A 26585-nucleotide genomic window follows, 5' to 3' on the forward strand; every position below is an offset into this window, starting at 1 on the left:
ATTTTCATATAACTAGAAGTTTAAATATATTTTTAATAATTAATGAATTAATGTTATAATTTCTTATTGTTCAGTTTTTTTTTTTGTTATATGTTATATGGTACAGCATTAGATACTAATCTAATGAAGTTAGATGATTATGTCATTTACAGATAATTCCCTAACCTGTGATTTTAAAAAGTTATTTTTAAGTTGGCTAATTATTGTTCTACAGTACATTGAAAGAACTCAAAGTGATTTATTCCAAGAGATTATTGGATATTTTCTTGTGAATGTATTTTCTGTCGTGGTTTTAAAAATGTAAAATTTATATTTTAGTGAGCATATATATTGAAAAATCTATGCAATATCTGTTAAAGATTTATGGCATGTTTACCATAGTATTTGTTATCAGTGATGGGAGGATTGTTACCAGTGTGATAATATAATTGTGATGTGAAAGTTTCTGTTATAATTAAACTATATTTAAATAGTCTGACATATTCCAATTATTAACAAATTACAATTTCTTTGTTGAAATCTCCCCCCTCCTCAATATTTTTTTAAAATATAAGATTTAAAGGAAAATTATCTTTGTTTGAAAATATATACATGTATAATTATTGTGCATTGAATTGGATATTTTTCTTTTAAAAAAAAGGCATTTCATAAACTCTCAAAAATTTTCTTCGCTCTTGAATTTTATTCAATAATGTATATTGAGTTGTGGATATATTTTTAAAAGGGGGGGGGAGGGGAGGGAAGATAATATGTATTCAAAAGTTCATGAGAATGTTATTTTTATAACAATAAGCAAGTTAAATCTAATTAAAAAAAATTTCATTATAAATTACTTTCTGCACTGTACAAAATGATTAATTTTTATTCAAAAATCATGAAATGATTTACAATAATTTCTTATTCTTCCTGCAGAATTTTTATACTTAAAAGATAAATTACTTGAATTCCCCCTCCCTCCCCTCAATGTTTTTGTTTCAGAAGGATGGTAGTTTGTTGTTTTTATCCAAATATGTATATTATATGAAATTGATATTTTTATTTGTTTTTCTTTTATTAATTGTTATTCATTTTTATTACTTTAAAAATTTATTAATGTTTAAGTTTGAATCTCTGTTTCCTTTTAAACTGCAACTAAATAAAAAAAATCTAGTGCTTAATTTTTATATTTGTTTATAATAAGCAATTTGCATCTGCTGTTTTTTTTATTATTTAAAAAAATTTATTAATGTTCAAGTTTGAATCTCTGTTGCCTTTTAAACTACAACTAAATAAAAAAAAATCTAGTGCTTAGTTTTCATATTTGTTTATAATAAGTAATTTGCATCTGCTGCTGAATTAAATGTAAAGAAAACAATTGCCAAATGGATAGTTTTTTTAAAAGACTTAAGAATTTTGTTTAGATTTTATTTTTTAATACTTGATTAGACTATATAATAAAACATTTTATTCATTGCTGTAAAAGTATTTTTACTTTTACCCACCATTCTAGTCGTACATTTGTTGCATTATTATTTAATACATTTATTTTTATTTTTACATTATGTATCATTCATCTGGATATGTGTTTTTAGGGATTTATTTGCATCTAAATTTCTGAAACTTGATTTTTATTTTTTATAAATAAATAATAATATATTTTGTGATTAATTAATATTAATCAACTTGAATTTTTGTTGCAAAAATAGAATGGAATGATTTTTTTACAAATTATACCATATCATATCTATTTCAAATATTAAAAAATTATTAAATCAATACATTGAAATTTAGATTTAATCATATAATGAGCATTCTTGAATCTTGTGCTGCTATTGCAGCTTTATCAGCTGTTTTTCAGTGGATTGTGCATCAAAAATTCTTAAACTACTTTATTCCAGTTAAAAGTTGTGCATTTTTTCTTATATTCAAAATATAATGTGATTACATCTGTGATCATTTGTGTGTGCAGTTGTTAATAATTGTTAATGTGCCTTTGTCTTGTTAAATTATACTATGGAAAAAAGTTTTAAAAAATAAGATTGTGTTGAAATATGCTGTGTACTTCAAATTATTTATGGCATATGTTGTTTAAATTGATTTTGCTACTATGTTAATATTATTGAGAACTAAACTGCTCTTGAAAATGAATGTCAAAAATGCAATAAAACAAGACAAGCTTTTTGTCTTTATTCTGCCTTAAATTGTGTATTAGTCATAAATTACATAATATACATCTATAATACAACACAACACTGTAATATAAATATAGGTAACTTTTAACATCTTTCAAAAACTTTATATAAATCTGGTAAATTAGCAATTTGTAATATGCTAGTATCTGAGGAAAAACGGTTTGGTGGTTTCAGGTTCTTTTTGACTGCTGCATATATTACATGTTCTGTAGTCCAGTTTAAAGATGGTTTTCCACTAGCATCCTTAAAATAAATAAATAAAAATTACAAATCAAGTTATTCAACCAGAATTAAAAATGAATACTAATTGACTAATTCATACAGTTAATATGAATGAGCAATATTTGAGATTAGCCAGCTGTTGATTATAGTTTTCACAAGCCCAAACCATAAAAAATTTAGATGTCAGAATAAATGTTTAGTAATGCTTTGATATGTTACATTTGGTAGAACTTATTACTTTTTTTTATCCATAGTTTAAAGGAAAATTTCAGTATATATATAAATGAAAAAGAATATAATATATTACTACTTTCACAAGAAAAATATCTTAATATTCAAAGTTTTTCTACCTAACAATCCACACATTAATATTATAATTAAATAACATATTATAAATAATTATACATGATTTTGCTATTAGATTAATTATGCAGTTCGTATCAACTATTACAGCCAAGTCTCTCAACATTCATTTTCAAATAATTGAACAATTTTCTTTTCATCCATGCTTAAAATCTAATTAGAAGGTTTAGTGTTGTTTTTTTGTTTTACTTTTTTTTTCACTTAAAATCTTTTTTAAGATTTTTTTCCCTCCTGCCTGAAAAACATTATGAGGCTTACCCAATTACTCCCTATATAATGAACGATTAAAAAAAAGTACTGAAATTACATTACATAACCTTATTTGCAGCCTGATTGTAATAGTTTGATACTTTAAAACATTTCAAATATATAAATAACATTAAGAAAAATGTTGCTAATTACGAAAATAGTTAAAACAAATAGTAATAATATAGACTCACAAAATAAGATTTTTTCATTTGTAGCAAGGTAGTTATGAATTTAGTCATTCATTGTGATATGAAACCATGTTTTTATTACTTATATTTGTCTTCTTTCATTCTGATGCAAGAGATTCCTTACGCATATTATGCTTGATTGGGATTTTGTCTTCTTAAACAAGATTTATAACAAAAAAAAAAAAATCTTAAGAACAATAACAATTGATTCTAAAAATACTAAAATCTGCATTTCCTTAGAAATGTGTCATGTCTGCTCTCAGTTTAATTCCTAATGTGGGTTGAGGAAAATAAATTCAAAACACTGCAAAGCTATTTATAGCATGATTAAAAAAGTGGATTGTGGACTTGAATATCCAGGAACAAAAATTGAAAATATCGAAATACAAATTAATGTTTTTAAATGATTTTCTTGTATAAGGCAATTTTTATAAGTAAATCAAGATAGTTAATTTTTGCAAGTTAAAAAAAGATTTTTAAAAAATAAATTTTCAAAGCAATATTTTTAAAAATATAAATATGTACGGTGTTTTGTTTACGATATATTAAAAATACACTTAAATAATTGAAACTACTTTTTTTCAATAAAATCATTCTTAATATTTCTTTGAATGCAATCTTTTGATATTATTTTAAAATAATGCCCACTTTAATTCAGTGTGTTAAAACTTTCTTTGGAAGATTTTGGATCAAATAAACATTTCTTTAAAGGTGAATTGGAAACAATAAAAATTTAACTCCAAATTAGGAAAAGAGATTCAAAAAACAGAAATGATTCACCAGCAAATTTTTATTTTCGACAAACAAATTTTAGTGTTACAAGAATTTTTATTGGAATAAGAGTCATGTAAACAGCCCTGCCCCCTTGCCTTATTTAACTTATATTCCTTCTAATCAAAGTAAATGTTGGAAGTTCTTTGACTGTAATAAGTATACATAACTCTTTTATGAAGAAATTTTTGTTCAATACATAAGCATTTTATTCAATAAATAGAAACTGCCTTCTTGATGAATTCAAAATTGCCAAATAAAATTTGATATATGGGGGTTCAAATTTACCAAATAAAAGAGAGATTTTTAAGTATAAAGTATTTATAGTTCGTAATTTTTTTAAAAAAAATATAAACATTGATTAGGTATAAAGCATAGCTAAACACACTTGAATGTGCAATCTATATAAATGAATGTTTTTTATGTCTTTTTTTTTCAATTAAGTGAGATTAATCTTACTTAATAAACAAATATTAAACATTATCATTATCAACAAATATCAAACATTATCATACCTCCACATTACTGCCATTTCCTTGATTAAAATTTTTTTCAGGTACAGCATAGAAAGAAGCCATTTCTCTGCAAAAAGACTCAAAGCATTCTTTTTCAGAAGTCCATTCTACATCTGAAGCTACTCTCAAAACTAAACCAGGTAAGTTTATTAATGGCGGATCATAATTGTCAAGAAGTAATGGCAAAGTCAACAGATTTCCATCCTACACATGCAGAAAACAAAACTATGAAGTGTTTAATTCACAACTGAATTTATAATCAAAAAAATAATAAAACAATTCTACAAAATATCATCAACAAGTATATAGAAATAAAATTATAAAAATTGTAGATTTGAGATCAATATTATAGTTTCTTAAACAACAAGTTCTAATTTTAAATATGGCCATAGAAACATTGATAGCACCAAATTTTGAAAGTTATTTTCATAATTCGAAAAGCGATTTTAAATTGAAAATTGCATTAAGATTTTCCACAAAAATATTTTTTTTATTAAATAATCAATAACTGAAATATTATATGGGCTATGTTTTCTTATTGTGGCCTAACAACTAATTTCTAAATCATTATGAACTATGCAGAATTTACTTACTTCATCGATTTCAACTGAGAAATATTCATCTAGCATAGGAGCTTTTGATTTCAGAAGATCAACAACATACTTTGCAAGGGATTCTTTAGGACCATCAGCCACAGTCCATCCACTGTCTTCACTGTCCAGTGCAATCATAGCCAGCTCTGCTATAGGTGCAGGATTCTAAATTTAATGTGGGAAAATATTATAATTCAATAATATGGTAAAATTGAAAAGACAGTAAGTGGAAATTTAACAAATTGTAATGAACAATTCAGTAGATCTTATTTTTAAAGAAATGTTTCATTTTAGTATTAAAAGGATGGATTCTGTATGCATTGAATGAGATGAATGGAAGGAGACTGTTCAAAATCAATGATTCATTTACTTGTTTAAAGTCACTGATTATATAACCTGCATATCTTTGCAGTGTTTAGGTATATTTTCATCAAATTGTGCCATTAAAATTTTTATGTCTGAATAGAATAACAAGACGATTCAAGAATCAAAAGTAGATGAATCCTTCATTCCTTTTCGTTGTCACTGGCTTCATATACTTAAATTCTACAATTAGTGACAAAAATTAAGAATTTATCATTCATTTCAATTAAACTTAAAAGAGTTTATTTAAAATCAAAATCTCAATCAGTATTCTGAATTTATTTGCTATAACTTATCATCCTTTCTTAAAGGAGATCTAACTGAACAAAATGAACAATAAGGATAAAATGGGTCATAAAACATTGTCCTTTTTTTTTTTTTTAAATGATGATTATAAAGGTATAAATAATTTGATGCTTTATAAGAAACAATATTTTTCAAAGTAGAAAATTTTTAACAAACACAGATGTACATGGAAGCTCCATTAATTATTTATTTTGATGCATTGGCATTAACGAATTGTGACTTTTTAAATCAAATACAGATGACAAGACTTTTAAAATAATCAGTCATTATAAGTGTCTTCAGAAAAGAAGCTATTACAAATTATAATTTTAATTACTTGAAATTCACTTTGGAAACTGAGGGAAGAAAACAGAGAATAACTGTATGGAAATAAAATTAGTGCCACAAAAATGTTAATATTTTGAAATTTAGGAAGTCATACAGATAATTTTTGTTTGGTAATTTATTTCAAAGTTATAGCAGAAAATTTTTTAAAATTTTATTTACACATTATTCCTTTTAAGGAGGCTTAGAAACTCTTTATTACCATTATTAATCTAACCAGAATGTTGATATCTTGAATATTAATGAAGTTACAGCAACTCTTCTAAAATATTCCAAACTTGGCTACTTCCAGGATCGGATGAATTCAACATCTTAACTTTGGCAATAGCACCTGATGAAATTAAGAGACTGCTTCACTTATGTTGATGTTGATGCAATACTTGAGGTTGTTGGAATATTGCGTTAGAGCATCTGGTGGTACCAGTAATTTACCGAAAGAACTAACTTATAAGAAGGGAAGCTATTGCCGTTTTTACAAACTAAACTCTGGTCTAATATTAAAGCTTCAATCTCATTTGTCTTATATAGCATTGGTGACTTTTGTATGTAGATTAAGTATAGACTATTTTATGAGTTGCTGTAACTTCATTAATATTCCAGATTTCGACTTTCTGTTTACTGTTTCCAAAACCTTTCATTTCTTGCCAAATGTCACCAAAATTTGGCGAGTTTTCTTAAATATCACCAGACTTAAAAATCTTATATCTCAATAACAGAGACACAAGGGCAAATGATTTTTGTGTCAAAAATGCTTCACTACACTCTATATAATACATAAAAAGATTTCAACTATTTTACGAAAAAAATTACTAGCAAGATTTGAGGACAGTTAAATGTGGAATAGTATCCATCTTTGTGCAAGGAAATATTTTTAGGCATGAAAAAAAAATTAATAAAATTTTACTTAGAATATTTAGATTAGTTATCAAAGTAATTACTATCAACTAGACTTTCTCCAAGGCAAGAATTAAGACCACTTAAAAAACATAAAGGCTTAGGCACTAATTCATAACATACATAAACATAGAGGACACATAGAAACACTAATTCCTAATCGTCACACATGCAATATGGCAGCCAATTGGAACAAAATAGAAAGAAAAGCAAAATTCATTATTTCTAATTTTGTACCTTGAATTTGTACACCTCCTTCTCAGGTCAAACAAGCTTAAGTCACACGATATGATAGCGTGCCATTTACAATTTTTAACGTAATATGATTTTTTTTTTCTATTACATTGTATATATATATATATATATGTAACACTCTGTCCCAAAGTTTATAGACTCTAGTAAAATATATGTTTTAGTAAAATGCAAAGGCGTACTAAGATCAATTACAAATGTGTTTATTCAAACTACATACAACGTGCATTCAAAATATTTAGAAAAAATAACAAATTGTTTTTCAATTATATACAAAATGTCAATATTTGGTGCCCAAAAAGTTTATAGAACATATGACATTTCAATAAAACATGCTTAATAGAGGTTCCTTAATAGTTTAAAAGATGTTCCATTTTTCAATATGATATTGTATATACTTTTTTTCATTGACATAATTCAAGTCTGCAATATCTATGGTACATTGTACTATATACTTTCAATGACTAATTTCAAAATATACATAGAATAAAATTGCTCTCTATTCTCATATATCTTCTGAGACATAATCTCCCACACATTCTCATTTGGGTTGAGATCAGGATTCCTTCAAGGTCACTTAACAGCAGTTAATGTTTTTTGAGTTTAAATAATTTTTTGTATCATTGGGAAAATAGACTTAAGCATTATCATACTGATATACCCAATTTCGACCATGCCCACCTCATGTTTTTCTCTAGTAGCATTAAATGATTTTTCTAGTGTTTCTATGTATTTAGGAGAACTTTGCCAGTCATTAAATAGCCAAAACCACATGATTGTTGAAACAGAAAACTGCCCACACCATCACAGTCCATATTATATATATATATATACATATATATTATTCTAAACCATTACTTTCTTTACACCGTATAACAGAGCATATACCACTCAAGAATCTCTGCCTTCGCCCATATTAATTACATCATCAAATCCTTTTTTTCCACTTCTCATCCACTTGTCAATCACTGTTAAAATCACAGCCAACAGTTAATCATCATTAATGTTATTTTGAAAAAGTGAAATTCATATTTGTGGATTCAAATCATATCAACAATTTATTCATTGAAATCATATTTGTATTAGTAACAGCTAGTCTTGGCTCAAGTGCAAGCAAGCATTTATACCATTGAGTAACTGATTTTATTTTAAATTATTATTAATTGATTATATCATATACAATCAAATATCAGTAGCATCCAGTACCTAATACAGCAAACCCTCCCATCCATATAGTTAAGCATACGTATAAAAATATGATATATACAGAAAATATGAAACAATAATTTTGCACAAGAGCCAAATACTCTGAAGCTGGCCATGGTAGAGAAAATGGTAAATTTAGTTCAGGAAGTAAGCATTTTTGTATTATTATAATATATGCTTTATATATAATATATAAGTACTTATTTTGTATAAATGTGTCTCCATAAAAGTTGTGTTTTTTTTAAATTTATTTTATTAACCTATGAGTTAAACAGTCATCCAACACAAATAAATTATAATCTAAACCATTAATATTTAATTATAATAATTATTTTGTTATATTATTATTATTATAATATTATTATAATTATTTATTAATAATAATAATTATTTTGATTATAGATTCTTAATTAGTTTTTGAATGATTTTTAATAGGCTACATTTTATAATGAATAAAAATGAAATGGTATAATAAATTGGTCAAGCAATAAAATTAATGTTGAGGGCTATTTATATGTAAATGGTGAATGAGCCTACAAAAGAGTGGGATTAATATGCAATCAAAAAATTATTTATACTGATTAGTCTTGTGTTGAACACTTTAATTAAATAAGTCATATTTTAGCATAAAAGGATCCAATGATACAAAAGACAAAATAAGTTATGAATGAAATATTACTCACTGAAAGCCGAAGAGCTCCAAAATTTCCAAAATCTCTAAGCATAATTTGATAAAAGAGTTCTTTGCTATAAAAATAATAGTCATATAAATATGCAATTAAAAATATTCCAAATTAAACACTTAAATATGTTAAACACTTCCTACACTAAGTCAAATATGAATATAATTTACCACATTAATATATATATCAAATATTACATTTACAGCAAAACACGTTTAAATCAAAAGAGGGAATATACTAGAAAAAAGTCGTTTTTTAAAAATTCAACGGAAATTTTTAAAAAAACATAATAAGCAATAAAAATCTAGATTAGTAGTATACATAATAAAATGCTTTGGTTTATGCTTTCTTCAAATGAATGAATTTCAATTGAAATACTTTCCATAATCAAATATTTCTGCAATTTTGTATACAATTTTCAAACTAAAATCAGCATGTAATTCTGAGAATGAAAAATGTTTATAGATCAACTCGTCCTGAATTATTAAAAAAAAATAAAATGAACATAAAATATGAGAAAATTTTAATCAGTGCGTAGTTATCTGTGAAAGACTATTTTATCTTACAATTATCTGTGTATCTATATTTTGTTATTTTTCATGTACTGTTAGTTTATAGCTACAAAGATAACATTTAAAAAATTACTTTGATCATTTAAAAAAAATATGAAAATATTTTGATGAAAAAATATTAAAAAACAAATTTTTCAGAAGAAAATTAATAAATTACCTGATTTCATGAGTATTTCCTAAATATAATTTAGTGTTATGTTGAAAAAGAGCAAATTTCTGATCAACACATCCCACGAATGTCATATTTTGAATAATTTCATAAAGACCTGTAAATAGAAATGTTTTTCTTTAAATCACATAATAAACATTTACTTCAAGAAGAATAGTTAAATAATAAAGTATTAACAAAAAATAGTAAAATATCAACATAATTTATCAAAATTTCTAAAATAAATCTGATTAAAATTTAATAGCTTTCTAGCCTGTTTTCATCTAATTTGATAGCAAACAAAATTTATAAATAAAAAGAGAAAATATAAATGAAGTACCTGAATGGCAATCTTTCTCAATTGTATCACGCAATTCTAGGACACTTGTTAACTGTATTTCAACTCTGCTTTGCAATTCTTCTGAACTAGTGAAACATAAATGAAAGACTTTAAACAGAATCTTTCAAAAGAAAAAGGGGGAGAAAAAAAACTTATATTGGTATTTAACTAGCATTGAAGAATTCTTTAACTCAGCATCAATAAAACTTGCTGCTTTTCTATAAAAGTAATTTAGAAAGAGCTTACTAGCTATTTTATTAACTTTAATGAATATCAAACATATTTATATCTTCTTGTTTCTCAAAACATACTATAAAACAGCAGAAGAAAGAGAAAGGAATTTTAATTTAGAAAGAAAAAAATTAACAATGAATTCCTCTTGTCAGAGCGTTATTTCTGCATGAAATGTGCATTGTCATAGGTAACACTATTCACAGGCATTACCATTTCACTCAGTGTAAGTTCAGCAAATCTTATTTCTCTACGGATTTATATGTTAATACAAACTAAGAAAAATAATAATTTAATTAGAAATCAAAATTTTGATAATTTAAATTGACAAAAATAAAAACAAATTAAGCTATAAAATCAGGATATCTACTTTTCTTTCATCTTTGATTCTGATGCATTCGGAGATTCAGTTTGGGATGAATGAAAGAAAGCATCCAGTTTCTGCTCTTTACAATCAGTTCTGACAAGATGATGATCATAAACTTTCTTTTCTTTGGTGGAATCACCAGTGGCAGAAATTGACTTTGAATTTTCTTCAATTGGTACAGGTGCACTAGGCAGCAAAGTCTAAAATTTATAATGAAATATAGTAATTCACAAATAAAAAAAATATATCACTATATATATTATAATCTGTTAGTATAAATTATTTGAAATTTGGGGGGGATGAAATAAGTGAATAAGGAAAAAAACTTATACAATTTTTGATGTATAGTTTTAAAACAAATGACGATATAAAAATAAAATTCAAACAAAGGAAAAAAAAAATGTTTAAATTAAGAAAACTGATACTGCATTTTACAAAAATACAAACCTGGGTTAAAAACGAACGAGAAGTATTAGCTCCAAGCAATTTTGCATCAATAGCCTGTTGTATTTTTTCAAAAATATCTGCTTCATACAAAAACCGAACTTCATGCTTAGTAGGGTGTACATTGACATCCACATTTTGAGGTAGAATATCTAAACTTAAAAAGAGACAAAGAAAGAAAGTAAAACAAACAATTGTATAACATCAATAAATGCTAAAATCCTTAAGAAACATTAAAAGAAATTTTTGCTAAACAAATTTTGGATATAAATATATGAATGCAGAGTTTTTACAAATATAGAGATTACTAATATCTCCAGATTAATATTTTTGACAGAGTAGTTTTTACACAAGACATTCAAATGTATGTAAAATGGCATCTCATTTAATATTTCAAACATAAAACAAATTTTAAAACCTTTCAACATATTACATTTTGCAAAACTAGATATCTTGTAATTATTAATAAAAATTAACTGCAAAGATAATGAAAATAACCCTCAACTTATTAACAATAAGTACAAAGAAAAAGATCCATTCATCGCATTAATCTTCATTGATGATATTTTCCATTATGAATTATTACTCACTATTTCTTAAATTCTAAGTTGTATTTATATTTTATTTTTGAAAAATCATATTTTATTGTAACAAAACATTAATTTCATTATAAAAATTTTATTTATAAATAGAAATCAATGAAACAAAATTAAAATATTTTATTCTTTGATTGCAAGAAGTAAAAATATGAAAGAAAAAAATTTTTTAAGATGACACGTATATTTTAATTCATATTTGTTTGGTACAAAATTTTAAAAAAAATTTTAGAACCCTAGCTTATGATAAACAAATAATTATTTTGCTATGAACTTTTAAAAATTAACAGGATGAATTTTAATAAAACAAGATGGAAAAGGCCATAGAAAAAAAAATGAAACATTGTAATTCAATTCATATAAAAAAAGATTTTGATAATTGAGAATAACGCACGCCCACATATATTAAAGCATATAATAAATATTACAGAAAACTAATTTTCTTCCCCTGAAATTAGAGAAGTGGGGGGGGGGGAGTAATTGCAGTTAAAATCATGAAATTAAATGTTCTTCATATCAACATTACATCTTATTTAAAAATTTACATAAAATTTTCAATCATACTTTTATACATAATTACAATTTAAAATTACACTTTACAGGTTATATATAGCTTCTGGTTATTGTTTTATAGTTATTAATCTCTTTGTTAAAATCATTACTTAACTATTTTCACAAATGATTAACAGAGTTAATATAAGAAAATAAATTAACTTTAAACTACCTTAAATATAAAAAAGGATGCATATTTTTGGGTAAATATGCAGCATACACAGATTCAATAGCTTTTCTCATTGGAGAGCTTTCAACCAATCGATCTGAAAATTAATAATTTTAGTTAATTTTTTCAATGTGAAAGAATAAGGAAAAAAAAATTAAACAACCAGTAGATACTTACTATTGATAAACAAAAGAAAAGTACATTTCTTCACAGAGTAATTTGCATTGGATATCAAACCTTTTGCTTTGAATTTCAAGCGATTGTCTTCAACTTCAAGATCTATGAGTTCTCTATATGAAATAAAAGTACACAGATCAATAATTTGTTTAAGAAAATTATCTAAACTGTTCAACTCCGCATTTATGTAGCAATAAATAAATTATCATAGTTGCATATGTAAACATATACAAATGCAAAAGTATTAAGAATGTTTTAGCTAATCCATTCATTAACAGAAACTGGAATATTTTAAAGTATGTTCATTAACTAATGTAAGCATTCGTTCAATGTTCACTCCTTGAAAGGGAAGTGAAAATACCATATTTAAAATGATTTTTTTAAAAATCAGGAATTAATTATAAAAAAATTTATTTGCACTTAAATTTGAAGATTCAAAAGACAATAAAAAAAGAAATAAAAACAGTTTTTATTAATCAAAAAGAAAAATAATTTTCAAGTGTCATTAAATTCCATTTTTGTGCACTATTTTGTTTTTCAGAATTAAATTATTTCTTCCAAAAATAAGGCAAGGGGATGAACAATTAACATGGTGCTGATATAGCAAATTAAGAATACTATGATTTTTTTTTCATTTTTAAATAAATTTCTAATAATTTAACAATTAACAAAAGTATTTACTACCTATTATTTTAATTTAAAAGAAGAGAGATTCTCACTTAAGAAATTCAAACAAAATGATAAATTTTTATTACTGACTTTTTATTTTTTATTGCAATTTTTATTATTAATTTTTTTGCTGTTAGGAATATTACTTTCTCCACACAATTATTTTCTCATTAATTATTACTTTTTCCAGTCTTTCATGCCTTTTTAAACAGACATTTCTTAATCCAATGGGCACATTTGATGCATCAGAACCTCATGAATTTGTGTAAATTTATATGTAGATTTTTTTTCTTTTTTTTTGTAATACTAATTATTAATTGCTTAATCATTAAATTATTTTAATATCATAACAGTATATATCACGAACAATACACAATAAATGAATTCTTACATAAAATCAATTACTTTTATAAGCCCACAAAATCAAATATCCTCCAAATGAAAAAATAAATAAACAAACAAATTTGTACTTAAAGGGTGATAAGAGATTACCGATGTTTAAAGAATACCATTTGAAAAATGGTATCAAATTTTAAAAAAAAAAAAAAAAAAAAAAAAACAGATTTCTATAGAACACAAACTAAATAAAAACTATTCTATAATTATTTATAATAAAAGCTGCTTATGAAAGTTTTAAAAGAAACATTTTGTTTTTCAAAACAACATTTCCTTCAACAAGTATGGGAATAAACAATTTTTAAATACTATAAAAACAATATTTTTTAAGTTAAAAATTTTAATACTTTACCTGGCTACAGTAGCTCCAAAAATATTTCTAATATTTTCTCGAGTAGTGGCATTTATTAAAGTATGAACATCACTATTTCCTTCACCATACTATTTTTTTAAAGAAAAATAAAGCTGTGTTTAATGTTAGAAAATACATAAATTCAAATTTTAATAATATTGAAAACTAGAAAGGAAATTATCTCAAACCTTTTTTAAAGAGAAAGATTTTCCAGAGTTGTGTATTGCGTATCGCCCTACAACCTCAGCTATTTTTGCATATTCTTCAGAAGCATTCCTTAATGCATTCTTGCGAACACCCATGTTATAGAAGAGATCCTCAACCTAGAAAGGTTTCTAAATGATAAAATATTTGTACGGATGTAGATATATTTTTACAGCATTTAAAAAAAATTATCAAAAAATAGAAAGTTACTAGAATATATATATATATAACGATATCTCTTAGTTTAATTTAAATCCAAATTTTTATCTTAAATAAGCCCATGTTAACTTCATACTGAAAAGGTCTTTTACTTCCAAGTCCAATTTTCATTTTTTTATATATTTATTTCTAATACACAAATGAATTTCAAAATCAAGATTAAAGGGATAAAAATCCTTAACACCTGCACATCTTTTTAAAAGATACCTCAGAGTCCCTTGCTTAGATTGAAACATAGCACAGAAATCCCAATCAGAATCTCATAGAAAAATCATTCAAAGGACAAATTTCTTCCTCCTTTTGCTCTTGTGTCATGATGTAGACTGATGCATCACTTATTACTATTTCTCTGTACATAACACACATTCCATGTAAAATAAATTAAAGTCTAATTCGAAAAGTTTCTTCTTTTCGGCCATGTAGTTGCAAAATTACATTAATACATATATATTTAACAGACAGAAAAATGGCAGAAAATATTTTTAAAAACAATATCCAATTTCAGTTAAACAAAATGAAAGTTAAAACCCAATTTTAAAATAAATTAGTCAGAAGAAATCATAGATATTAATTCCTAATAACTTGAAAAGACTTCAAAATCCTTATCATATGATAATGTTACAGTTTTCTTCTAGTCAGTAAATGCAGATTTTGTTTTATATTGCATTAGCAAATTGATTAACTAAATAATAAAGAAAAATTATTCACAAAAAAATTAAATGTAATTATATTTAAGTTGATTTTTATTATTATCATTAATTAAAAACGAATTACACAGTGAATAATGAATTTCAAAAGAAATTTTTGTTGTTACCAATATCTGAGTTCCTCTATTTCCTGCGCATGGTTTAGGTGGATGAAGAGGTTTACCGTCAGAATATTGAACCCTTTAGAGGAAAAACACATAATTTAAATGAAATATATCTTAATTATATGTGAAAGCCAAAAATTATTTAAAATATTTCTTTAAAAAACTCAAAAAATAATTGGCAAATAGGAATAGTGATAGGAAAATTATCAAAAAGCAGGAATACTGTTTAGCATTTTACAAATTCAATCAGAATTATACTTTCAATGCATGAAATTAATTGGAAATATTCATAATCAAAGAAGAATTTCAAATAAAAATATTAAGATATTTAAAACACATATGCAGCATACTTAAATGCTAAAGTTTTATTAAAAATTATTTCAAGAAAGAGTATAATTATAAAATTAAAATAAGATATGAATTACTTAAACAAAACTCAATTAATACTATAAATGTAAATAATATTCTCAATTAAAAAAATGTTTAGTATTATAATAATGAAAAATTGTAAATTTATGATATAACATAAAAAATGAACTTTTGCTTTTGAAGTTATTTGCTTTTTGTTGTTATACTTTCATCGTTGTTTTTGTATGTGCAAATAATTTTTTACAGCAAAAAAAATATTAAAAAGATAGTAAAAAAAATGGATAAAGAAGGAATTGTAAGTAAGTGAAAAAAGAAAATGCAAATAAAAAATACCTCAAAATAAAGTTAAATTAAAAAGAGTACTAATGAGACAAACTGCAAATATTTAAAAAAGTAAAAGAAACATCAAAATGCATATTAACGGCATTTCTCTAATTTTAAATTCTTTATTAAAACAAAAACATGCCAAAGAAAAAACATTTAGTCATTGTTTAAAATTAGCACCAACTTTCTGACAACTTATTGATTTCAAAATGCAGGAATTTATTTCACTTAAAATTCAGTTACTTTTAATTTCGGGATTAATTATTATTATTCATTTTGTTCTAATCCATAAAGTATAATTCTATCCTACAGCCTTCAACTTTTTATGGCCATGTAAACTTATGTAAGATTCAATTCTACAAAATTTGTTTTTATAAATATTTGAATATATGTACAAACATGCAAACAGATGTGTTAGCAACACAATTTTACTTCATACAATCTTATAAATTGAGGAGATAGAATGTAAAATATAGCATGTTTTAGATTTAGCATTAACATTGATAAAAATATGTACCTAAAATAGTGAATTGTGCTATGCAAAATATTTAAAATTGGATAAATAGCTGATAACTATGTTGTACACAATGAAATTGAAATAATCAATCTACAGTACACTGATGATTATCTGCGGAATTGGGTGGCACGGCCGCCGCGGATAACAAAAATCACGGATAATCCGAAAAAAGCTAAAAACGGGTATAGCAAAAGAGAAAACAGTCATTCCAACTTTGAAAAATCGTTTTATGTACAATAAAACGTAAAATAAACAGCAGGAAATGTTTGACTAACGCTTAATATTTTAGTATATCACTCAAAACTAACCTAAAATGCATTTTGTTAATGAAAACAGAAAAGTGCTTTGTACTTACAAGAGGCGTCAAGGATACACAGAAAAATTAATACATATGTACTGTTTTAATACTGTAATGTATTATGTAATTACAAAAGCATAACTGTAAAACTACATCTTTTTGAAGAAATCAGTCATTTGTGTTTGCTTCTTGCTTTGGAAGCATTTTCTGTTTGCTTGGAAGCAAAAAAAAAAAAAAAAAAAAAAAAAAAACTTGTGCTGCAAGCGCGGATAATTGGGAGTCTACTGATATATCAATTTGAAAAATTCCTAAAAACTGTAGAGCAAAGTGAAAAAAATTAAAGAATTTGCTATATACATAATTTACAGACATGAAATAAGCTTGAAATAGAATTTTAAAAAAATATTAAGAAGTAATATAAAAATGATTGAATAATAAAATTAAATTTACTGAAAAAGTGCTTAAGATGTCAAAAAATATTGTAGATTTATTTTTTGTTTGTTTTGTTGTTGTTTTGAGAGCAAAATTTTTCATAATTCCATCAGCATAGATGAAGTTTAAATAAAATATGTAAATTAATGATGTTTAACTAAGAGTAATTCCCTGACAAAAAGAATTCAAATAACATCATTATTCCATAAGTTTCACAGCCTTTTCTATATTGTCAAGTTAGCCTGTCTCAGATGCCCTTGAATAGTAATTAAATATTTTTGTATATTCTGATAAATATATGTAAGTGTTTGTAATTTTATAAAAATTTAAATTAAGGAAAAAATTTATAAAATAATTTTTCATACTTAAAAGCACACTTGGAATCCTCAGTTTTAGTAGTTATGGTAACATGTGCAACATGACTAATACTTGCTAAGGCTTCACCACGAAAGCCATAAGTTGAAATAGAAGATAAGTCATCAAACTTTTCTAATTTACTGGTAGTAAATCGCTCACATACAATATCAAGGTCTTCTTTCTAAAGAAAAAATAGTTAACAATTTGTATTGATACTGCATTTAAGTTTTCGTAACGTTTGACATGATTAATTATCAAAACTTTCAGAGTTCTACTCATTATGATTTGTTAAATAAAAACTCAATGTTCAAAGAATATGCTGAACAAATAGTATATGCAAATGATTGTGCTAGAAAATTGAATGCTTACTTTTAAATATAATTCAATTTCATTACAGACAAAAACAAAAATCAAAATATTTCCAACTTTGATAGAAAAATCAGAAATTACCAAAAAAATCCATGAGAAATGTAAATTAAATCTTGAAAGTGTGAATACAAATATAAATCTCTCATATTTTATTTTGCATAGTCAAACACTTCATTTCAACATTAAAAAAAAAAAAATGGTCATCCAAAATGTTTTTTTTTTTTTTTTTTTCTAATTTCATACGTTCTTCAAATAATTTTAGATCTCATATACTTTATAATTAATATATCACATTCATAAAAGTTTTTAAACTATTAAACATTTCTATTCCTCAGCATGATTTTCCTCCAGCTAATAAAATAATTATTACTAAAGAAGCATACAGTTTATTTAAAATATGATACAGTTATTGGTATTGCTTCCACAATGAAAAAATTTTGCTTTCTACAACTCCACTTTTATATGAATTTTAAAAGCAATTTGCAAATAACATAGCTAAAATAAATAATTTTTCAAAACGTAGCACTTTTTATATGGCAGATTCAATAATTATGCCTTTATATTATAATTGCATATTAATAATAGTGATAGTTAAAAGAAACTGCATAAACAAATGTGTATAATCATTCTGCATATAGAACTTACAATAATTAATTTAATAGTTAATTGTAATTAATTTAATTTCCTATGTCCTACATTAATATAAATATATAGTTCATTTTTTTCAGAAAAAATAACTTTATTTATTTATAAATGGAGGTTTCAAAATTAATTGATTAAAATATAGTTGGCATAAAAAATTCCTGAAGACTTTAATTCATTCATCAGTCTAAAATATACCAAATTTCTAATTTTACAAGAAAATTTTAAAAAGTGTTTCAACTGAGATAGAAACTCTGCTTCTAAATTGCTGTTGAATTTTATACATTCTGTGTTATGCTAAGAGTCATTACAGTATGAAATTAGAGCATTTGTAACTGATTGCATATGTAACAAAAATAACGATAATAATAAAGTACCATTAAAGAATTCAATGCAAAATATGAGATGAATATAATAAATCTATAATAAAAAAAAGCTACTTTTGAAAAAAAAAATACAAAGAAAATTAATGAATAAGTAGTTTTTATTTCCATTAAAAAAAAAGGAAACCTAAATCTGTACTCTTGATTAAGGTAATATTAGAATTCACAATAATTGAAAGTAAACTGAGAAAAATCTATTCCACAACATTGCAATGCGTGGATTAGATGCTACAGCATGCAATCAAGTGGAAATGTAATAATAATAACATAAGAGAAAGTTAATTTTTCAACTTTTCTGATATCAGCATGCTCAGTTGTATAAGCATCTGCCTTTTTCTTCTAGATGAGAGGATCTATTCTCCTATATCTGCAAAAAGCATGCTTCATTTCTCAGGAACACATGAGTTACCTCATGAAATTTAAAGCTGTAGTTGGAAATTTATTTCGTTATGATCTACTGATAGATATTTAGCATCATAATGCTATCTATAATCACTGATCCAAGGCAAGTAAAAATTTTTGTGTTAATATACAGATAAATTCATGATGATGATAAAGATAACAGCTTTTAGAAACGTTATCATTTACACAATCATAATAAAAACAAATAACTCTCTCTAGCATCATCAAATCTCTGTATCTATTACTGTCTGTCCACGACAAGAACACTGCTAGACAATCGTCTATGTTTACGACGGGCGTTTTAGAAACGGGTTCCAGCAGGGACTATCCATTTTGAATGGGTGGAATAGGATAGAAGTCTGGGGGGTATTCTTTTTCTTGGCGTCAATGTGAAGCGATGAAAGAAAACCTGTTGCTCATACGTCTTCTCTCTTTAGTCGCAGTTGCAGGTTTCTTTATATTCGCTTAGCTTATTTCTTTTATATTTTATTAATCTTTTCTTTGGTTAATATTAACAGCATTTTATTATTTAATATTTTTTTTGTCTCTTAAATTTTGACATCCTTTAAAATGCCTTTTCGATTTAAGAAAGGAGAGACTTTAAAATCACAAGCACATTACTATGGGCTAAATTAAGATAAAACCTTGGAAATTAATTAAATTGAAATTAGAGTTTAAAATATCATTACGTATATATATATACTTTTATAGCTTTTTCTGGATCAAAAACTTTTATTTAATGTTATAAACTGAAATTTAATAAAATAATTGGCGTAAATTAGAATTTAACTTTTTAACATAAATAAGATCACCTTTTGAATTGATCGATATATGGAACTGGAAAATATAGAAATCCATTTCAGATCATATTTAGAAAAAAATGAACAGTTGAAACTTTTATAGCAAATTATACTTAGCTGTTTGTATAAGTAAAATTAATTGATTATTGATTTTGAATTTTTTTATTTGAAAAGTGTATTGAAAATGTATTAAAAAAACATTCTTGCAGGAAACTTTGAATTTCATTATTTTTTAAAGAAGTATATTTTACATTTCAGTATGTTATTTTCATCTAAATTATTGAATAATTTCCTTAAATCTACAGGTATAATTAATTCAGTTATCTCCTAATACAATCATTGTCAAGATAAAAAAAATGAGAAGTAAAAAAAAAAAAAAAACGTTGTTTTAACCTTTGGTTCTTAGTGTTAAATAATAATTATGAGAAATTGAACTGATAGTTTTAAAAGAAAAAAAGAATTATTTTGAAATTAAAAATAATGATTTTATTATGCTATATGAAAATATTTAGAGATTAAAACGATTTAATTTCTTTTCTGGAATTGAATGAGTATATGCAATTGTTAAGAAGTAATTCTATTAAATTTATATTGCGAAATATTATTCAACTATATAATGGTATGAAGAAAATATTATATTATAGGTAGCACATTACTTTTTTTTTCAATAAAATAAAGAAAAATAGTCATTTATTCAGGCTTGTTTTCTCGCCTCCCTGTTATTTCAATAGCTTTCCTTCTTAACTATGATTCCAAGAATCTAAAAATTTATGCACGTTAATGGGAGTTAGAAGGATTAAAATATTGAACGAGATTCCTTTCTACTCAGGTGCACTGATTCTGATAATAAGACGGTAGCAGATAAGTATTCTCAAATGGCATTGATCGGCTTTGAATAGAAATGTGAAGAACATTGGAAGTGATAAAATGCATGCAGAAATTTGGATCCTTTAATGCTCGAGCTCATGACTACTGATATACATTGAAAGGAAAAGCTCATTTATCCCTCTATTATTTGAATTGACAGTTCGTGAGAAAAATTTTTCTTTGAAATAATTGTATTTCCTTTTCAAGCCGGGGGAAATAAATAAATGGTAATCTGGGATACAAAAACCAACTTTTACCGCGTTTTTCATAGAATAATGTAAAGCGCTGTTGGGCTTATTTAGTTGGGTTCCTTTAAATCCGGGACATCTGGCACGGGCATGAATGAACACTTGAATTACCTTCAAATTCAGAATATTTTTACATATAAACTTTGCGAAATTAATTATGCTGCAAAAAGCTTGTGCATATTGAAAATAAGTAACAAATCAAAGTTTGATTTTTAAAAATCTGAAAATTGATAGTATGGCAATCGTTAATTTTGTGTTTCGGGAAATAGTATATATATCAGAAAAATAAATATAAATCTGGAAAGGTTTCAAGCATATTTAACAATGAACATTTTACTTTATAACAGAATAAATGCAACCTTTTGTAAAAATTATGAAATAATTACGATTAATTATGTTATAGTTTTTATCTTAAATTAGACAGATTACCTCGCGTTTGCTGCGGAGAATTTGATAATAATAACTTATATAAATTTAAAACAAATGAAATGAAGACGATTAATGTTTTGTCATGCATTATTTTACTTCTTAATTATTTTTTTTATTCTTTTGCAATCGTTAGACATACAAATAATTATTCAGTTTTTCTATTTGATTTGTTTTGTTCTTTGCATACATATAACAGGAATATCAGATATTTTCAATATTTCGAGTATGCAAATGATTTTCAGCTTGGTGAATTATTTTTTAAATTTGTTTTCAAGAATTAAATATAATAATACCAAATATCGCCAATTTGGCGCTAAACATGCCAACGTAAGAAGCTTGGATTAATTTCTACCTCTGTGAAATGAACTCTTCCTACAGTAACCTGTTTCTATAACGCCCGCAGTAAACGTAGACGATTGTCTAGCAGTGTTCTTGTTGTGGACAGACAGTACCAACCATTTGTAGCCTTTCACCTTGCTCTCTTCATCATCAACTTGTACAATCCTGAACTATATAGTTCAAGTAGTAATAGAGTTAAGATTGATTAATCAATATGGGGTTGGAATTGAAGCCCTTTATTTCCAAGAATGTAACAGAGGTTCCAAAAAACATAGGCTTATTTTCTAATATTCTTTACAAATTAATTACCTCTGATAAAGAACTTTGGACCCATATGGAAAAAAAAAAATCTGAATACCCCAAACATTGATATATGATAAATATAGAAATATGTTTTATAATTACCTTAATACCAGTACCATTATCTTGTATTTGCAACATTTTAATTCCTCCAGATTTTACCACTACTGAAATACTAGTAGCTTTAGCATCCAAACTAAAATAAATAAATATATCATAATATCTTATATGATAATAGACATAAATATATCATAATGGACACATACTGAATTGCATAGTAAGTAGAACATACGATTCATAATAAAAATAAACTTATAGTATATAAAGATTAAAAAAAAAAGATATCACTTTATTACTAACCAAATAAATTATCTTCATTTTTTTACTACAACTTTTAATTGATTTCTTTAAACAGGGATCTTTCATTTTAATTGAATTATTTCTTTATACTTAAAAGAAATTCTCCAATGAAAATTCTTTTTTTTTTTTCCCTTCTTTTAATTTGAACAAAATATTGTAATTAATATAATCAGAAGAAATCAATATTTTAAATATATTTTTAGGTTTTATAATGTTTCTAAATGATACTAAATACAAAAATATTGCATGAAAGGGGGGGGACATTCCAGATGTTTTATTGGTACCTGTGTTTAGCTACACACTATTGTTGAACTTTCATCTTAACTATTTCAATGATAAATGTGGTCAATAATATAATATATTTGCGATTTAAAAAAAAAAATTGTGAATTATTACTGGGTGTAATAAATTTGACATCCTTGACATTTTTTTTAATGATTGATCACTGACATGCAATTAATATAGAAGTAATATTTTATAGTGGAGACATCGATCAGGTACATTTTCATATTTCAAATAAATAATAAGATGCAAGTATAAAGAAGACTTCATTTAATAACTATTTTGTTTTATCATATGATTTCTAAATAATTTCTTAAGGTTAAAATTGTTGCTCGATTACAAAACCCAGTATAAAATATTAAATACTCTAAGAAATAATAATGATTAGCAGAAATATAAACTAGAAGAACCTATAGTATGGAAACAAAAACTATTACTAATTTGGTTGAAGCATCTTAGGTGCATTCAAAATAAAAATTTAAAAAAAAAACATACTTAACTCCAATATAGGCTGGCAGGAGAAATTTCAGGGGAAACTTATTAACAATGATATTTTTCTCAGATATTTAACAGTTAGTAATTCATCATAATGCTCAAAAACATTTAACAGATAGTAATTCATCACATTTGTTAAGTTTTTGAATAATAAAAATAAATAAATAAAAATAATTAAATGATAAATAGTAAAATAATTAAAATAATACATAGTAAAGCTTAAATTTTTTTTTTCTATTCATTTATGAAATTATTGCAATAATGAAAAAAATTAAATAAAACTCATGGTTAAAAATCTGTTAATATCAATGTCTATTTAATCAAACTAAAGTGCATGACAAATAGATCACACTGAAAGAAAATTTAGATGAAATTTAATTAAGAGAAATAATTTTAAATCAATTTTTTAAAAATGTTTTTACAAAACAGGAAAGAAAATATTACAAACCTATTTTCAATTAATTCTTTTAAGGCATTACATGGTCTTTGCACAACTTCACCTGCTGCTATTCTGTTTACAACAGTTTCATCCAATTTTTTTATTATCCCAACCATTTTCTTGTGATCTAATGATGTTGCTTTATAAATGCTCTGTCTAAAATAGAATAAAGGTTTATCAAAAACAAAGTGAACATAAAATGATTACATAAAATATGTGATATATAGAATTATGGATTTTTTTTTTTTTTCTACTTCTAGTGTATATTTTTAAACTAATATAGGCTTTTCAAATAAACAAATTAATGAATAAATTAGCTATTTGAGAGTTAGTGATAAAAATGAGATTTCCTATCCCGAGAACAATAGGAACAAGAAATTTGTTCATATTACTCTGGGGTTTACATTGCAGGTCAATATCATGTTGCTTTCAACTTTCAATGTAATCATTTCTAAAAACTATCAACCTGAATAAAAGAAATGTCTATGAAAAATTCTTAGATACAAATTATTATTTTATAACATAAAAAAAATCAGTGAATGAGTGACAAGTCATCCATTAAGACTGCAACACCCTTGAACATTTTTTAAAAGCTAAATTTTCATTTTTTTATTGAATTTCTTTATTTTTCCACTTTTAAATTTCAAGAAGCTTACTTTGTCCCACTAAAAGGTCAAGAATCTATAAAAACGGAAAAAAAATCAATAAAAACATAAAATAGAAAGAAAAAAGATATGAACCAGTAAGCATGAGAAACATGGGCCAGAGTCATTAGAAGTTCTGCAACAAAAGTTATGCACATAATTAAATTGAAGTAATCACTTATATCTTAGTATTATCACTTAAATAGTCACATAATTTTCTACTGTCAAGGAATTTATATCATATGCAGGTTAATAATCTATTTGAAATGTAATTATTTTTATATTTAGATTACAAATAAAAAGTTTAGACTCTCAGAATTTTTTTTAATTGCAATCTTTAAAAAAATATTTTTTGCAACACTACTAATTTCTCACTATTTCTCATTTTTCTAAGTTAATCACTGCATTTAGGTGAATTACAAATAACAATGCGAATATATTATTACAGCCTAGCAACACAAGCTACAAAGGAATGCAATATATATATACATGTGCATATGTGTGTGAGTGTGCATGCTTCCAGCCAGGTATATGACCAAAAAGAAAGGAGAAATATTTCAGAACAAGCAGCAGTAATAAGAACTTAAAAGAAATTGAGAAAACAGGAATGCTAAAAAGATATAAGTAGAGAATTATTTCAAATAAAAGAAGGTGTGAAATTACAACCAATTAATAGTATTGCATTAAATATATGTTAAAATTTTAAATTATTTTCTATAACTTTCAAAAATATTCTTCTTGGAAAATAAATGTATATAATTTTGCTGATTTGCATATAAAGATGAAATAAGTTACACAAAATTAAAGTTAGGAATGATAAATCACAAAGGTTATAATTTAGTAAGTCGAGCAACAAGTCGATGAAGTTATAGTAAAACTTTATCAATGAAATTAATTTAGTCATCTACAGTTGATTGGTAACAATTTAATTTAAAATTACAGGATTCACAAAATTAATTATAATAAATAAAAAATGAGTTTCAATTTATCTTAGAAGGTCGGTAATAAAATTACAAATAAAATATTTATTCCATAAAAAATTTGCTTAAACATAATCATCGATTTTAGTAATTTTTTTATATAAAATACACATGATGTTGTCCCATATTTTCTCTAAAAAATTTTAACATCATAAAAACAAAACCTACACACTAACTTTTAAAAAAACATATATAGCTTAATGTATCTAAACAGCTAATAAATTAGAAAAATTAAACCATTTTGAAAAAAATAAACAAATCTTATAAAATAAATAAACATAGACATTAGATTGGCACATATGTAGTATATTTCTTTGCCCCTGGCAACTCTTTTTACACTTATATCTTAGCTTAATATGATTTTTTCACACTTCAATGTCTTCAATTTCCAACTGCATTTTGTTGATTTTTATTGCTGTCAAAAAAAAAATCACTAACAAATATTCATACAATTTCTTTCTCCTTTTGACTATGACAACAAATTTTGTTTTTAGAAATTGTTTTAAGCAATTTTAATATATTTTAAAATTTACCTGAATCGTACATAAAATGTTTTACTTGTTTAATGAAATGAAAATATTTATTAGACCATTTATTTTCTGCTTTACACCAAAGCATTTAGAACAATACTAAACAGGAGAAGGAAGGAGGAAGGAATGAGGTTTGTTTTCCGGCGTATGCTCCTGAACGGATTCTTAGCTTGTGCCGGGTTCACAAAAATCAAAACTCGAATATCACAAAAAACTAAACAGGAGAAAAAATTATATAAATTGACTAAAACATAGAGGTTAGTTTACAAATACAAATTAGCGCTTTAAATCAAGTCCGTTACAGTTAGAACCACTTCTCGAATTTGGCTATAATAACATGCATGGGAATATAAGATAATTGATTCACATTTCGCCATTAAGCTAAAATTACAGCTGAAAATTTCTATTCAAAAACTCTTCGTTGATAAATTA

At 24.9% G+C, this 26585-nt stretch overlaps 1 protein-coding gene across 2 annotated transcripts; it reads right to left on the minus strand.

The window, feature by feature from the left end:
- Nucleotides 1–2175: 2175 nt before the first annotated feature.
- Nucleotides 2176–26370, minus strand: LOC129975845 (DNA mismatch repair protein Mlh1-like). Of its 2 annotated transcripts, none has more exons than XM_056089090.1 (17): nt 26182–26370; nt 24009–24155; nt 22529–22619; nt 17653–17825; nt 15351–15423; nt 14302–14436; nt 14114–14202; nt 12697–12809; nt 12523–12616; nt 11206–11359; nt 10762–10958; nt 10161–10246; nt 9830–9938; nt 9101–9164; nt 5073–5237; nt 4480–4683; nt 2176–2414 (listed from the first exon to the last, which is right to left on the minus strand). In XM_056089090.1, the coding sequence occupies exons 2-17, from the start codon at nt 24113–24115 to the stop codon at nt 2256–2258; spliced, it is 2013 nt and encodes a 670-aa protein (XP_055945065.1). In that variant the 5' UTR covers nt 24116–24155; nt 26182–26370; the 3' UTR covers nt 2176–2255. The 2 variants fall into 2 exon arrangements, with proteins under 2 accessions (XP_055945065.1, XP_055945064.1); XM_056089089.1 differs by having other exon boundaries at nt 26157–26369.
- Nucleotides 26371–26585: the final 215 nt, after the last annotated feature.

The sequence above is a fragment of the Argiope bruennichi genome, chromosome 7 (assembly GCF_947563725.1).
Source record: "Argiope bruennichi chromosome 7, qqArgBrue1.1, whole genome shotgun sequence".
NCBI lineage: Eukaryota > Metazoa > Arthropoda > Arachnida > Araneae > Araneidae > Argiope > Argiope bruennichi.

Excerpts from the sequence above, each read along its gene's own strand:
- LOC129975845 (XM_056089090.1), bottom strand. The coding sequence starts at position 24,115 with ATGGTTGGGATAATAAAAAAATTGGATGAAACTGTTGTAAACAGAATA. Across the intron at positions 15,424-17,652 it reads GATTCCAAGTGTGCTTTTAA|GGTTCAATATTCTGACGGTA; the intron begins GTATGAAAAATT and ends TTTCCTCTAAAG. Across the intron at positions 4,684-5,072 it reads TCTCAGTTGAAATCGATGAA|GATGGAAATCTGTTGACTTT; the intron begins GTAAGTAAATTC and ends CTGCATGTGTAG.